Below are 16,467 nucleotides of genomic sequence, written 5' to 3'. Positions count from 1 at the left end.
TTTAATGCCTTAGATGACTAATTACAAGGTACATGTATATCTCTAAACTAAATTTAAGATAGTGATATCATCAGTTAAATATACAAAGGATGCTATAACAAATACTTTATTTAATATATACCATTATGAGTTCTTAGTAATGCTTTTTGGTATGAACAATGTACTAATAATGTTCATAGATTTGATGAATCATGTATTTAATTAATAATTTGATCAGTTTGTGATTATTTTCATTTATATTGTATTAATTATTAAAAATTAAAGAGGATAATGAAACTCATGTATGATAATAGTTACTTTGTGAATAAAAAATCATTTGTAAAGTCCTCAAAATGTGATCTTTAAATATAGAGAAGTGTATTTCTAGATCTTATATTAAGGGGATATAAGATGTCCATGTATGCGGTGTTGTCTATTATTTGGTGGTTGAAGCCAACTAATGCATTTAAAGTGCATGGTTTTCTTGCTATGGTTGCTACTATCATAATTAGTATTAATGGAATTTCTCATAATATAATTTCTTTGACCAAGTTGCCACATAAAGTAACATAGTTTGTGTGGACATAAAATATGAAGAAAATTGCTAGAAGATTAGATGTTATTTTTCTCTAGATCCCATATTAATTGCATGTTTTAATAGTGAAATATTTTATGATTTAGAGAATCATTGAAGGGATTGAGTTGTACTTTAATGTAGCATGGCAAGGTAATATCATATATATCTATATAATTAAAGTCGTATGAGAAAAACTATTCACAAAATTTGAGGTAGAAACTATTAAACTTATGCTAAAGAATGTAGGTCGTGTTGTAGGTTTTAGTACAATTCAAGCTAGCTCTTAAAGTTTCTATGAAGAATCAATATAGCTTTAAAAAGGCAAAGATGACCTTGATTGAATTGAATTGTTGTTTTTATGACGGCCATATTAGCCTTTGTGGTTCTTATAATAGTCATTTTAGCCTCTATTTGTGATATTACTTATCATTATCATTAATGGATAGTGGGAATTACACCTAATTTTAATAAGATTTTCATTGAATTGTGATTTCTCCATGAAGACATAGTTAGCTCATTTGGACTTAGGCTAGCCAATGCGAAAACAATCATGTTGATTACTTTTTTTAATATGGATCAACTTCTCTTCCCATGGTGAGCATTCTAAGATTAGAAAATAAGAACTTGTGAGTATACTTTAGTGCAAAATTACATGATTATTCTAAATCTTTTAAAGTTGATTATGTGGTGCAAATGATGGCCATGATGCATTACTTTCATTGAGAAGAACAAATGGCTTTGCTTAGCATTCCACCCCCTGGACCCTCTATTATGTGTGGTTGAAGGTATGTTAATTAGAAGGGACTGATTGGTCTAACTCAAATCCAATTTTCCCTCTAAACGTATCCATCAGAGCTCCAATTCACGTGCTGTTTGTATGTGCCTATGGACTTAACTAGCAAAATGAATTTAGAGGAGCACTTATGACGTTCCAGACTATGCTCTTCTGGCTGGCCTCTGTAAATAAATTAGAGTATTGATTTATTTTTACAATATGATTTATACTAATGAAAATATCTACGATCCTTCTCTCTCTCTCCCTCCCTCCCTCTCTTTCTATATATATATATATACTTATAGATACATACCAACAAACAAATGATGCATGAATGTGACATTTTATCTGTACTCGGAAGTCTACAATTGCATACTTCATGAGATCATGCAATCACGTTCATTATTATATTATAGATAGGGATTAGCTGGCGAAGAAGAACCACCATGAGAATGCTTTGTTTGAAGAATATAGAATGGGAATAAACTCAAGACTATATGATTTTTCCTACGACGTTATCAAGTGGAGGGAGAAATTAAGAGCGACACTCAACAGTTTAATTGCATCACATTAATTACAAGGCTCAAAACAAATCCCTTTTTGCTAATCAAATTTAATGAAGTCAATTTGAGAAATTAAGAAAAGAAAAATAATAAAAGTATGTGCGCCGTGTAATGAGTGTATGTTACAAGTTGTGATTAATTAAGCAAGTTTAATATATGAGTTTGAGTATGCTCATATGTGAATTCAAGTATCATGAAATATAGAGAAATTTTAAAATTTAAATAATTCTTATATTAAAATTATATAAATAAAGTAGTTCATGGAGAGGTAAACAAAATATCACACAATATAAAGAAGAATGTAATTTTTAAGTTACATTGTACTTAAATTTTTTTATCTTAATATATTTTACATAGTTTTTTAGAATTAAAGAGCTGAGTTAGGACTACTTGTTTAACTTGTGAGCTACTCATCGAGCCTACCGCGGGCTTATTCAGAAATCAGATTGATTGAATTGAACCCTTAGTACCTAGTCTTTTAGGTAATTTATGAAATCTAATTAATAGCGATCGAAAGAAAGCATTCACATATGGCTCATTAAGGTGTAGCATGTGCATGCCTAAGCATTTAAGAAAACTTTAACACAATGAAATGTCTTGTTGATGTTCGGTTTTATTTGAAATCAAGTACATATCAGGATGCATGAATAGATAGATTTATAAGTTATACGTATTATTAAGTTGGTAATAAGGGAAATCACAATTTTTTATGCTTAGAAAATACATGAAATAATCTTTCCTTTCTGATGCATGTCAGAAGATTCATGATGGTAGAGTGATTATTTAGCATCTTAGTATTATATAAAAATCTAATACACATTCAAGTAATTAAAGTAACAAATAGAGGCATCAGAAGTTGTTATATGGAAAAATCTAGAAAGTGGAAAAAATCACACGGCCTAGCCTATTTAAAACAATCTATTATGTAATGATGAGTAAATAGACCACTCTTCTCATGAATTAGGAAAGTTGGAATTACAAAGTTAACGTGCAATGGCATTTAAGGAATAATGTCCATAATACATCATGAATGTCCTTGTCTATTGCTATAGAGACAACACTCTACATTAAATGTTCTAGATGGTGGCTGCAGTATTAGCTTGTCGTAGAGACCAAAGTTGAAAGCCATTGTAGTAGTTGGTCATTTGAGTCTTAGATGGTTTTTTTGGAAGCATCGATTGGCCATAGAAGCCATAATAGGGAACTAGAATATTTTTTATAGGCCACAGAGATCAGAGTTGGGAGTTGTGAAAGCTATGATTCACATGGGTTTTAGTTGGCACACAGTTCTTAGTGGGGAGCTGTGATAAATTTGTAGGTTGCAGAGGTCAGAATTGAGAGATACATAAATTTTGATAACGTTTGTACCCTATAGTTGCTAGAGTTGAGAGCTATATGAGTTGTGATAATATGTGTAGGCTGCTTGAGTTGTGACAGAGTTTACAGGCCACAAAATCTATAATTGGCAGCTATATGAGCTATGATACTATTTGTAGGCTATAGAGGCTGAAGTTGAGAGTTGCATGAGTTGTGATAACATTTGTACGCTATAAAATCAGAGTTGGGAGTTACATGAGCTTGGATAACATCTGTAGAACACATGGGTTGGAGTTAGGAGCTTCATGAATTGTCATAATGTCTATAAGCCCTGGAGGCTAAAGTTAGGGGTTGCATGAGTTGTGAGTCATATAGGCTTTAATTGGTTATTAGGCCATAGTAGTGAGCCTCAAAGACATCGTAGGTCGTAGAGGCAAAATTTTGAGGCTACATGAGTTGTGGGTCACATTGTCGTGGCTGGTTACATAGATTATAGTGGAAAGCCACAATAATATTTGTAGGTCACAGAGATTGGAGTTGGGGCTTGCATGAGCTATAAGTTACATAGGCCATAGTTGGTCATGTAGGCCATAGTGACGAGTTGCAATAAGATTCATAGACCACCAGAAAAAATGTGGAGATTGAACTTCATAAGTCTAAAGAAAGTCACCATATGCAGGGTGCGTTGTTACACCATCTTTGAGGTGCAATATTACAACATATTCGGGGTGTAGCATTACACTATATGTGGGGTGCATTTTTGCATCATATTTAGGATGCATCTTTGCACCATATTCATTGTGTGTTATTACACCATCTTTCAGGTCCATCTTTGCTCTGTAGGTTGCTTTGTTACTCTACAACATATGTCAGGATTTCACAATGTACATCTAGTTCCCGTAAAGGATTCCATTGCAACAAGCAAGGGTAGCCAACAGTGGTAAAAAATGACCAATAAGTGGTGGTTGATGGTGGTAGATGACAATAAGAACAAGTGACACTTGTTGGACCTTTAGTGCAGAACACTAAACTTCAACTCATTCTCCTTGTTATCCAACTCCAAGCTCATGTATTCATCTTGATCCTATTTATAGAGTATGGGAGGAATCTAGATCAACTCATCTAACAAAATAGAGAAACTCCTTTGTTTAGAAAACATTTTGTAAATAATTGGGTGTGGTAACAATATCAAAATTGATGGATCTTAGGCTCTTTAGATTCATCTCATTGATATGGTTGATTTGATTGTAAGCTTATCAGATTTGGAACCTATTTGATCTTCCAACTAGGCACTAGAATTTTCTAAAAATGTGTTAACTTGATCTAGGCTTGATTTGACTAACTTTGGTGTCATTGTGTTCACCTCATCAAGCCTGTCAATTTTCAATTTGACTGTAAGTTTGTTGAAATTATTGTTCTAGATGATTTTTAATTCAATTTTAAATTTTTCCTACCAAAAAAATTGCCTTGAGATCCATGCTAGATAATGTAAATTTATTTATGAAGTACATGTTGTCTTCAAATTAGCTAACTTCCTTATCAAAAAATACCATGAATTCTGTAAAAGGAAAGAATTGTACATGGTTGTCCTGGGTTGGAATCCCTCTCCTTGTGACCCAAGTTTGATCCCCTTGACATTCATATATAATGAATTTTTTTTTGTGGTTGAGGTGGTGGCCGGCAGTTGATTAGGCGGAGGCGGCGATCGTAGGCATTACTAGGTGGAGGAAACTATGGTGGCCATAGGCGGTGGGAGAGGCATGGCAGAGGCAGATGATGACTTGTAGCGTTGTGAAGGTGGATGGAGGTTGCAGGTTGGAGCGTGTGGAAGGCACGAGAGCTAGAGTGGGTCTAGTAGGTCATGCAGATCACTGAGTTTGCCATCTTACGCAGGTCACCTAGGTTCACGGATCATGGCAATGAAGCAAAGCGTAGACATGGCCATGCCATTTTTGATGCAGATACGTTACTTTTGATGTGGGAATAATGGGTGTGGAAGGATCAGCATCAAAAGTGAGATGCTCAGTGATCCATGCACTACATGGATCCAAAGATGTAGGCATTTTTCATGGAAATAAATTATTATCTCTCAACTATGGACGAGATTTTCATGGAGAAAAAATAGAGCCTCCTTAGCATGCTTTCTAGAGTGGATTCTTCATTTTTATTGTGTTATTTTCTAAAGGGAATCTTTTATGTCATTATGGAATTTTACAGGGGGAATTTTTTATGCAACTGTTGCATTTTTTTGGAGAAATTTTTTCTTGCCACTTCGAGATGTCGATGTTTGAGGAATCTTGACCCCATTAAAGTAAGTGTAAATATCAGAATCTTAAGGAGGCAATACTGATACTCTTTGAAGATGAAGCAGTCTTTCTTAAGGCATGGAAGACTAAGTTTATTGAGATTGACCACATCCTTGATGACTAAAAACAAGTGAATAACTTTGTTGCAATTTTCACATTTTCATTAATATTTAATTTAGTAAAGTGCTGGGATTACTTATCCTCCATGGCAATTTTCCTCTCTTAGTAACATCGAGAACTGATGGATACTCAAGAAGAATTGAAAGAGACATAGGCTTACCTCAATTAGAGCACAAAGACTTTACTTACTTTTTGATCAAGGGTTTTAAATTTTCAAAGGGATAATGTGAAGCTACAATCCTATTGTGCAGAAGGATAATTTTGTCAACACTTCTAGCAAAGGATTTGTCAATCGTATCATCAAACGGCAACTGATCTTGAAGACATGTCTTTCATCCAAGCATCTAAGGACCACTTTTCAACCTGAAAAGGGGGTTCAAATGAATGTGACTTGGAAGGAGGATACTAGTACTCATGAGAAGAATATTGTAGTGGATTGATGTTTTTTATTTTTGTTGACTTGCTATAAATTTTGGCTAATGTGTGTTGATTTTTATAGCTTTTCACTTACCTGATATAAAATTTATACATGGTGATATATAATGTATTTTTATATACATTTTTCTTTTGTATGATGTAATAAAGTTTTGACTTTCCTTTTGAGATTGCTTTTCCTTCTTTTATGAGATGCTTTCTCCCAATTTCTATGATTTTGTTGCTCGACTTTTGGGGTGTTGTTGATGCCTTCATCTCTATAAAAGAAGCATAGTGGCATCAAGATCTTCTTAGGAACATGTATTCTAAGATTCTTTGGCTTCCCAAATATGTAGAAGTTTATAATTTAAGTAAGTACATGTGCTTTGAATAAATAAAAATCATGTACATGTCAAATCTCATGCCTTTCGATGTTTGTGCCTTCAAAATTATATGTTTTGAGGCTTTTGATATACTTGAACCTTTTTAGACTTGTATTCTTATGAGATTTTTATGTGAAAATCTGTTCAAACATTTTCTCTTACAGTGTCTTTTTAGTGAGGAATGTATCTACCACTAGATTTCTGTCGAGGCCTCCTTATGGTGGCATCTTCTAGGGGTGTACGTAGAGAAATTGTCTGCTACCATGAATGTTCAACATTTTGTAGGATGTTACTCACAATGAGTCTGCTTGACAAATTCAACCTTCAATGAAACAAGTTGTTGGGAATCCACTAAAGAATTTTGACCTATTCGAGGCTGTTAATTGAAACTTTTTCTTGATGACTGTGGCCTATAATGGAGGTACTCAAACTGATTCTCATTGGGAATGATAAGCCCCAAATGAGGTGTTAAAAATATTTTTTATTTCTCAATACTAGTGCATTGGTATAAATGGATTTTATCTTGGAAATATAGTTATAACCATACTCAAGATTGATATTTGGAAACTAGCTAGCTACTACATTTGAATTTGTTATCCCTTACCAGGCACATTTTCCACATGAGCTTATAAAGCAGACCCTATATTGAAAATTAAAGAGATCATTTTCCCAATCCAATTGAGAAGAAAGTCTAGTAAGATGAGGAATGTTGAGGAAGTTTTCATTGTAATCAAGGTTGCCCTCCCAATATGGATGTGATTCTCTAAGACTTTGATGTTTGAATGAAATGTGAGATGAATATCACACAATATACATTCCTAGAACATTAATGAGAATGACCTTTCACGACTGCAATGATTGTTATCTTGCAGTATATAAGTAGTTATCATAGACTTAGTGTTTGAATAAGATGCATGAAGATAATCCCGCCATAATCATGCCCGAGATGTTAACGTGAATGACCTTTATGACTGTAATGAAGGTTTCCACTCAACTTAAAGCTAGCTCTTGCATACTTGATGTTCGAAGAGGATGCAAGAAGACTATACCACTATAATTGTGCCCAGGTCATTGACAAAAATGATCTTTTAAGACTGCAGTGAAGGTTGCCTCCCACATTGAAGAATGCTTCAAAGGTGAAAAAGAGGTCCATTCACCAATTGGATGATGTATATCATTAGGAAATAAAGTATAAGATTGAATTCATATACATGTAATATGCCAAATGTGACATCATTTCCCATAAATAATGCTAAATATATGTGTGAATAGATGATTCATCTTCTTAATATTGCATGAAAATCCAACACACACTTAAAGCGACAGATAGATACACTTGATGTTTTTTATGTGGAAAACCCTATAAAAGGGAATGAACTACAGGGCGTAGCTTATTCAAAATAATTCACTATTAAATGGTAAGTACAAATGCCTATTTTTCTCTTGAGTTACAGAAGATGGAATTACAAATTGGGTGTATAATACTATTTCAATAATAATAGCTATAACAGGCCATTAAGGTTGTAGTCTATTGCTTTGAAGGTATTGATCTTCCATCAATGTTGTCGACGGTAGCTATAACACCAACATTTATATAGGTCATAGTCAAAATCCATGGTAGGAGTTGGCCATGTGGGGTATAGATGGTTGCTTCAGAATTGTTAGTTGGCTACAAAGACTATAGTGGGGAGCTACAACAACGTTTGTAGACTGTAAAGCCAGAATTGGTAACCACATGAGCTGTGAGCTCGTAGGCCATAGTTGATTGCATAGACCATAATAAAGAGATGTGATAATGTTTGTAGTTAAAGTGGTTGGAGGTGGGAGCTAAATGAACTGTGATAATGTTTATAAGCCACAGATGTCAGAGTTGGGAGATGCATGAGATATAACAAAATTTTTAGGTTGTAGAGCCAAAGTTGGGAATTGCATTAGTTGTGATAATGTTTTTATGCCATAGAGACCGGAGTTGGGAGCTAAATCAGCTGTGATAATGTCTGTAGACCATAGAAGCCAAAGTTGGGAGTTGCATGACCTGTGATAACTTTCGTAGAGGAGAGAATTAGGAGATGTATGAGGTGTGATAAAGGTTGTAGGCCATAGAGGCTGGGGTTGGTAGATACACGAGTTGTGATAATATTTATCGGCCATACAAACTAGAGTTGAGGATTGCATAAGTTGTGAGTCATGTAGGTTGTAGTTGGTGACATAGGCATAGTGATGAGCTACAATGACATTCATAGGTTGCAAACGCCAGAGTTGGGTGATGGGAAATGCAGGTTGTAGTTGGTCATGTAAGCCCTAATAACAAGTTTCAGTAAAGTTTGTAAGCCATAGAGGATGGAGTTAGGGGTTGCATGAGTTATGGGGCGCATTGGATATTATAGTTGGTCAAATAGGCTATAATAGTGAGTCACAATAACTTCCATATGACACAATGGAAAGAAGGGAGGAAATAACTTCAAGAGTTCAGAGAAAGTCACTGTATGTGGGGAGAGTGATTACAACATCTTCAGGGTGAGTCGTTACACCATCTTTGGGATGTGTCATTGTACTGTATGTGGCGTGTGTCATTGCAAAATATTTGGGGTGTAATTGCATCAATTTGGGGTTGATTTGACTCATATTACACCAATGTTAGTGTCGTTGAGTTTATCTTGTTGTGCCGGTCAATTTGACTATAAGCTTGTTGAAATTAAAGTTATTGATGTTTTTTAATTAAAGTTTGAAAATTCCTTGCTTAAAAAATTATCCTGAGATTCATGATATGCTTCGCAATCCATGTCGTATGATGAGAATTTTTTGATGTCATTTCAATTTTGAACACTAAGAACATAATCATAACAAATAACTAAAGTCTTGAAATCAAATAAAAATGACATTCTAAACTATTAATAACTAAAAAATTCTTTTCAGGCTTATATTTGTGAAAATGGTGGGTCAGAAGAAAAATTAAATAAATGAGCAGTGACATATTATTTATTTATTTATTCTTATGATAATTAGTGTTAGACTCTTTTTATGTACTAATATTTTCATCTTCTTATTTTGTAAAACTAATAATTATTATTTTTTGTGTGTGTAGTGGGGGGGGGGGGGTGTGATAGAATTGGCAAGTGAGTGAATATTGAGCAAACGAAAAGGATAACTCACCCAACCACACTAAAGGGTTGTTGGTGATTTAATCTATTTAAATAGGGTGAGCAAAACTTCTAAGATAGGAACATGCATTTATATCATGTGAAACATGGCATATTATTCGATGTACTTTGACAACTCTTATAATGACATGCTTTCTCATTCTTCACTTTACCATATAAACTAAATTGTTTAATTTTAAAATTTGAAATTGAGCTTATGTTAATATAGATTATCAAACTTATTAGTTCATGCCTTAGTTTGATAATTACAAATTACATTTAAGAATAATTGAACTGATGATTGTTTTTAAGAAAAGTGTTTGCAAATAAAAAAAATGTTCTATAATGGTTTTCAGACAAAGATTGTAAAAACTGAGACACCTCAGTCATGAAAATCATGTGTAAAAGTATATATCTCAATTAATCATGGATTCAAGCGAACCAGACATATGATGTTCTTAGAAAAAATAATTTACAAATATTCCTTAATTTGTTCATATATTTTGAATGAATAAAAATATTTTAATAATATCCATTAGATCATAAAAAAAACCATTTCATAAATAATATATTGAAAAATATAAGGATTAATTTCACAAATTAATTACTTTAATTTTAAAATATAAGAATAGTGAGCTTTCCAAAATTTTAGTGATCATTTGTAATATTGGAAGTCCCCATGAAGTATTGGTTGACCTAAAATTACAAGTGATTGGCATCCTCAAAATGAATTATAAAGGGATTAATCTAGCTAAAGTTTGTGAGTCTCATTAAAAATACTTTCCAGGCTTCTATTAAACTTTGTGGGTGACCTTAAAGTTTGATTTCAAGAAAATTATAATGACAAATACTAATTTTTTGAATTTAAATTTAGGTCAATAATGCAAAATTTTGGAGAGACTAATTGACAAATAGTATGAAAAAAGTTCTTTAAAGTTAATTTATTATTTTGAATTATTTAGTATAAATCCTATGCCCTATTATAAATATGTTCTTAAGAATTTGAGAATGGTGAAAGCCAAATTTAAATCCATTGTGAAACCCTATTTTTCTATCATATTTTCATAGACATGATTGTTTTATTGATGCCTAACATAGTGTTAAGTTGCATGGTTTTTTTATTTGTGTCTACTCACATTTGTATAAAACCCACTTTTAATCTTCATACTTTTATTTTGATTCTTGTTGTTTATTGCATGGTTGCATTTGGTATTTTGGTTGAGAACATGGAAGAAGTTACCCTTGAAATGGAAAAAGGGAGGTTGAGAGGGCGTCTTTATGAGGAAAAAATATTACATCAGGATTCCAGATGCAGCTTTGTATCCTGACTCAAATTAATTTATGCCACCTGTACAGTCCCAGGTCCAATGAAAAAAATAAGTAAAAGCGTTGATTTTATGGTTGTATTGTGGTGAATTTTTACTTGTATTGTGGTGGTTTTATGCTTGTATTGTGGTGATTTTGTGGTTGTATTGTGGATAATTTGTGGTTGCATTGAAGCAGTTTTGTGGTTGTATTGTGGTGATTTTGTGGTGGTATGTGTTGACTTTGTGGTGGTATTGTGGTGAATTTGTGATTGTATTTTGGTGATTTTGTGGTTGTATTGTGGTGATTTTGTGGTTGTATTGTGGTGAATTTGTCGTTGTATTATCATGGTTTTAATTAAAGAACAAAATTACCACAATAAAACCATAAAACCACCACATCACAACTAAAAAATGAATTTTTTTACTTATTTTTTTAGTGGGTCTAGGACTGTACAAGTGGCGTAAATTAATTTGAGTCTAGATGCAGAGCTGTGTCCGGACTCCTGATATAATAATTTCTCCTTTATATGTGGGAGGTGGCCCTGAGAAAAAATGCATATGTACAAAGGCTTCACCACCTATGAAAGAATAATAATATTTTTATACATGTTGTGGAATAATTCTATATTTGGTTAATACCTAGGCATGAAAAATAGACTCTAAATGAACCACAAAAAATTATTTTTGTTTTTAAGGGCTTTTAACTTTTCATAATATGCATTCATAGTTGTTTTCAATCCTATGAATTTTGTATTTATGTTGCTTGTTCTAGGCTTTTATATTTTATCATATAAAAAAGAAGGGATGGAAGATAGGGGTCTTGTATTCTGGAACTTTCTTTTTAGATATCACATAAGTTCTTATAACCCAAGTTACCTTCCATCACATGCTCATGTAAATTCTCAAAGTTTCCCTAGATAAAATTATACTTGGGAAGTTAATCCATAAGTGACTAAACCCATTCTCATAAAAAAAATCTCAAGTCTATGGGCTAGAGTAAATAACTTAGTAAAATTTAAAGATATTAATATTTCAGATTAAACTCAATACACTTATATATCTTAACATCTCTCTCTCTCTCTCTCTCTCTCTCTCTCTCCATTATATATGAGAGACTCCATATTTGTTATCTCTTGCTCTCAAATCATAAACTCATTAATAATTTACACTAGGAACATACTGATGAATATAGAGACATGCATCATGGGAGTCATTTCTTTCAAAATTTATTTAATAATGGAGGAAAAGAAAAAAATATACATAAGTTCCACAAAATTATTTTGATTCCAACTTAACCATTAGCTTTAATATCGCTTGTTGGAAAGGATGAATTTATGAGAGAAAAAAATTTAGGCTTGATGTACTAGTAGTTAAACCTACTTTTAACTAAAAAACTTAATCAACTTGATGGCTAATTAGATATAAATTTTGATGCCAATATATTTTTTAATTAAAAATCATAGGACTATAACAAATACTCTCATGTGCCATAATTAGTATGATATTTAAAAACTTAAATTTAATTTGAAAAAATAAGGAAATACTATAAATTAATTTAAATTTTTTTTTTTAAATTATCAATATTATTTATTATTTTTGGTGAAAATCATATCATAACTATGAAAACAGGAGAAAAATATTATAATCCCTTATTTACATTGTCTTTAATAATATAGTGGAAACTCCATTACCATGTGTGAATATAGATTTTAAAAAACAATTAAACTTTAATAATTTATTTTTATGATACATAGTCTATTATGTAGTGATTGGATAATTTATTTTACTTGCTTATGGGCTGATACTTCTAAGTTAGTATTTTTTAAAAAAAATTTCAAAGCAAAAATATATAAGGAATTCAATAATGTAAAATTTAAGAGTCAAATGTTGGATGACTAATATTAATTTAGGATGTGGACTATGGTCTGTGTTTTTCTGTTCCAACAAAGCCTTAGGAAGGCACTCATGACATGTTCTAAGTATTTAAGATCACAAGTAAAGAAAATAAGTCAATGATGGACAAATATTCTCTCGATCATAAATCTTTTTTATGGTTGATGAGTTTTTAATAAAAATTTAAGAATAAATAGTTCTAAGAGTTTATAGATCAAGTTAGAATTATTATTAATAACTAAATATCTCTCTGATAAACATAATTATAATTAAAATTATAATTAATTATTTCAGAAGAATGTATGTTGTTTAAATCACATTTACATAATTTCGAATCTATCACTATAGATGCAAGGAATATCAATGTGACTATTTCTAGTGAAAAAAATATCATTATTATGTTCATTACTATATTTTATAAATATTTTCTTAGAATTATATTACATAAAAATGTATTAATAGCTCAGAGGATATTAATTGTTCACCTGAGAACATAATATTTATAGTTAAGGGTGCATGAGATATGAAGTTAATTAATGGATTAACTTTTAAGAAAGGCTCGACATCTAACGATAATAAGATATTTTTAAAATAAAATATCATTCTTTATAGAGGAATAAATAGTAAACATATGACAATTACTGGGACAAAAAGTCAATAAATATTCTTATTATTGTTTGCTCGCCTACTTTTAATAATAAATGCAATGAAAAATGGATTCTAGATTCAAATAGCTCATATTAAATGTTTTTTATTAAATATATCTCATTGATTATATTATATGTGTGGTCTACATCTATATAAAAATAAAGAAACATGCAAAATTGCTAATTTTGTTATATGGTGGTTGAGAATGCATTATGACATAATCAGGACATTTGCTAAACTTAATTACATACTCAGTTTAGGAAGAATTTACTATCTTTGAGTATACTTAGTGAACCATATTATTTTGGCTGTCTCAAAGGAAAATACATTAGATGAATATTATATATTTTAGGGAACAACTTTTACTACTACTTATTTTTTTCACTTACTATAAGTCCACTATATATATCATACATAAAAATAAATGTTAACCTAGTAGTCATAAGAGAGGTTTCAGAGGAAAATTAAGGCACATTGAAATAAAAATCTTTAAAGATGATTTGATTAATATTTTTTTATTGGATAATCTTTTCCATTATAAGTTGTATCAATATGATTCATTATAGAGTATAACAGTTTTATGGTAGTTGCATAGTTAAATTTATTGGCACAATTTTATTTTGGAATATATGTTATAGAGTTTTTTTAAAGATATTTAATTTTAATGGAATATTGTTCTGATGAGATTTGTGATGCGCATCCTTCTATGATTTTGAGAGTTTTTAAGACACTTGAAGGTTTCACATAACATTAATTATAGCAATACATTAATAGTATAAGGCCTAATTAAGAGATTTTTAAGTCCTATCAAGACGTTAGTATCTAAATGAAGATGATACTAATAAATTGTTAGGGTACATGAAAAGAGACAATATTGAAAATATATTATAATACCTTAAACAAATTGAAGATTCAAAAATAGTGTCTATGAAAGAGAAATATTTAGATATTATTTTTTATTATTTTTTAAAATATAATTTTAAATTGATGCTGATTCACAAATACTATTAAATAATTAAAAAAAAAACAAAATTGCACAAAAAAATGGGAAATTTGTTGATGTAAAAATTCTCTTCTATATAATAAAGAACGGATATTGGATTTTATATGTTTGTAATTCCCACACACTTGCGATTGACCATTTAGAACATAATTAGTTAAGATGTGGCTGGTTTTAGGATGTTACAATACCATTTATTGCTGCAGTAGCATTACTCTCTGACACTAGGAACTATGCCTGAAAAAATGATGTTTTTGTTAACATGTAAAGGTGGATGGGAAATGCAGCTAGCTTACAAAAGTATCATTTTGATAATCTAACTTAGGTTGGGTATACCTTATACTATAGTTTGTTTTCAGAGCCATTGAATGGATTTCCTAACTACTTACATATACGACACCCTTTCATTTCCTGATTTTATACATAATATATCAAGATCTAACATAAGTTCAAGCATTTTATAGCTTGTGGTGGAGCCCATAGCACTAGATGTGGGTCTTTATCTCATATATTATCAAAAAAAAAACTACATTTAGTTACCTATATTAAGAAAGCTTTATCCTTAAGTTCTCTTTCAATTAAATATATTATAGAATTGCTCCCCTTAAATTCTTGGCAAAGCCAACTTTTATCTAGTCTCAATTAAATCCTAATTCCACCATTTATTCATAACTAACAATAAGTCTTATAGAAATAAAACTAGTAGCTGAATTGGTAACTAGAATATCTATCTAAAGTAATCAGCTCCAAACCCAAGGCTTAGGTGGCCATAGATGTACCTTTCCGAAACTTACAACTTACCTAATAGAAGTGTTGCTAACAAAGCTAAGAATCCTACCTAAAACTACCAAGTGTTCCTTTTATGAGCCCAAAAAATCAACATTTTGAAGCTATAATAAATAAATAAACTTAAACTTGACTTAAGAAAGAGAAATAAAGGATTTGCGTATTTCCCATACCTCTGATTCATCCTGTAACCCGAGCTTGTTAGCTAAGTATCTCATTAACAATCTTATTGTCATCCTCCCATCCCTACAAATTAGAAAAAAGCCAGCATTTTCTCTTAAGAAAACTATGCATAATCATATAATAATAAGAATAATAATAATAACATACTTAAGCATAAACCTACTTGATTCTCAAGTAGCTCTTAGGCAGCTGAGGCAAGAATGGTGCATTCACTCTGCATTGAGTCAAATAACAAAATCTTAAGCAAACCAAGCAGTCCCCATTAAATTCATAAAAGAATTTACTTTCACTTACTACAAAACAACAAAATCCACGATTATAAAATGTTATTCAATATCATCATCCAAACTCACTGGTTTTCAGCCGGCCGGAGTGCTATCCAAATACCGGTACGTACCCGTTGCGGCGGGCTAACTACCCTCAAATCATCCCCTGCGGCCGGCGCCAACACCGAGCTCGTGCTAGCCATCATCGAAGCTTGCGGCGGCCTCTCCGGGAACAGCCGGAGCTCCGTCGAAGACGCAGATGCACTTGCCCCGGGACCAAGCTGAAGCCAGCCTGCTTCATATGTTTGAGCACGTTCTTCTTCTCTTGGGCCTTCTTGTTCTTTCTCCTTTTCGGCAGGTTTCTTGGAGGAGCCATTACCTGCTCCCTCTTCAGCCATTAAAAGAGGTTTCAACGGAGAATGGAAAATGAAGTGGGAGTCGGCAAAGCGGCCGACACCATAGTTGTCGCAGCGCCAGAGGAGGTGGTTGCGGGCGGGGGTCATGGTGTCATCGTTGATGTGGGAAAAGTGGTCAGTTGAAAGTAGTGGTAGGAGGCCATGGAGGTGTAAAAGAGAAGAAAATTGCAATCTTTTGCATATTTGCTTCTTCGATCTCTTTCTTGTCGGCAAGGTGGTGATGATAGACGAGGAAGACGTCTTTTGTTTCTGGATCTCACTTTCTCTTAATTCTTGTGCGTTCAATGCTTGAAGGGAAGAAGAGGAGAAATAGTTGGAAGAGAGAGAGATTGATATGGTGGGAGGTCAGTTATTTATACATTGTCATTGTTATATATATATATATATATATATA

At 32.1% G+C, this 16,467-nt stretch overlaps 1 protein-coding gene across 1 annotated transcript in view; it reads right to left on the bottom strand.

Moving 5' to 3' along the window:
• Positions 1-16,160, bottom strand: part of LOC110037087 (E3 ubiquitin protein ligase DRIP2-like) — a 46,943-nt gene extending 30,783 nt beyond the window's left edge. The window contains exons 1-3 of the mRNA XM_020741665.1: positions 15,745-16,160; positions 15,555-15,605; positions 15,382-15,454 (exon numbers count right to left, since the gene is read on the bottom strand). Coding sequence (XP_020597324.1) covers positions 15,382-15,454; positions 15,555-15,605; positions 15,745-16,160 — 540 coding nt within the window. The remainder of the gene's footprint in view (positions 1-15,381; positions 15,455-15,554; positions 15,606-15,744) is intronic.
• Between the last annotated feature and the right edge of the window lie 307 nt (positions 16,161-16,467).

The sequence above is a fragment of the Phalaenopsis equestris genome, unplaced genomic scaffold (genome assembly GCF_001263595.1).
Source record: "Phalaenopsis equestris unplaced genomic scaffold, ASM126359v1 Scaffold214935, whole genome shotgun sequence".
NCBI classification, from domain to species: domain Eukaryota; kingdom Viridiplantae; phylum Streptophyta; class Magnoliopsida; order Asparagales; family Orchidaceae; genus Phalaenopsis; species Phalaenopsis equestris.
Note: the sequence above shows the minus strand (reverse complement) of the source record. Positions and strands in the feature narration are given on the sequence as shown.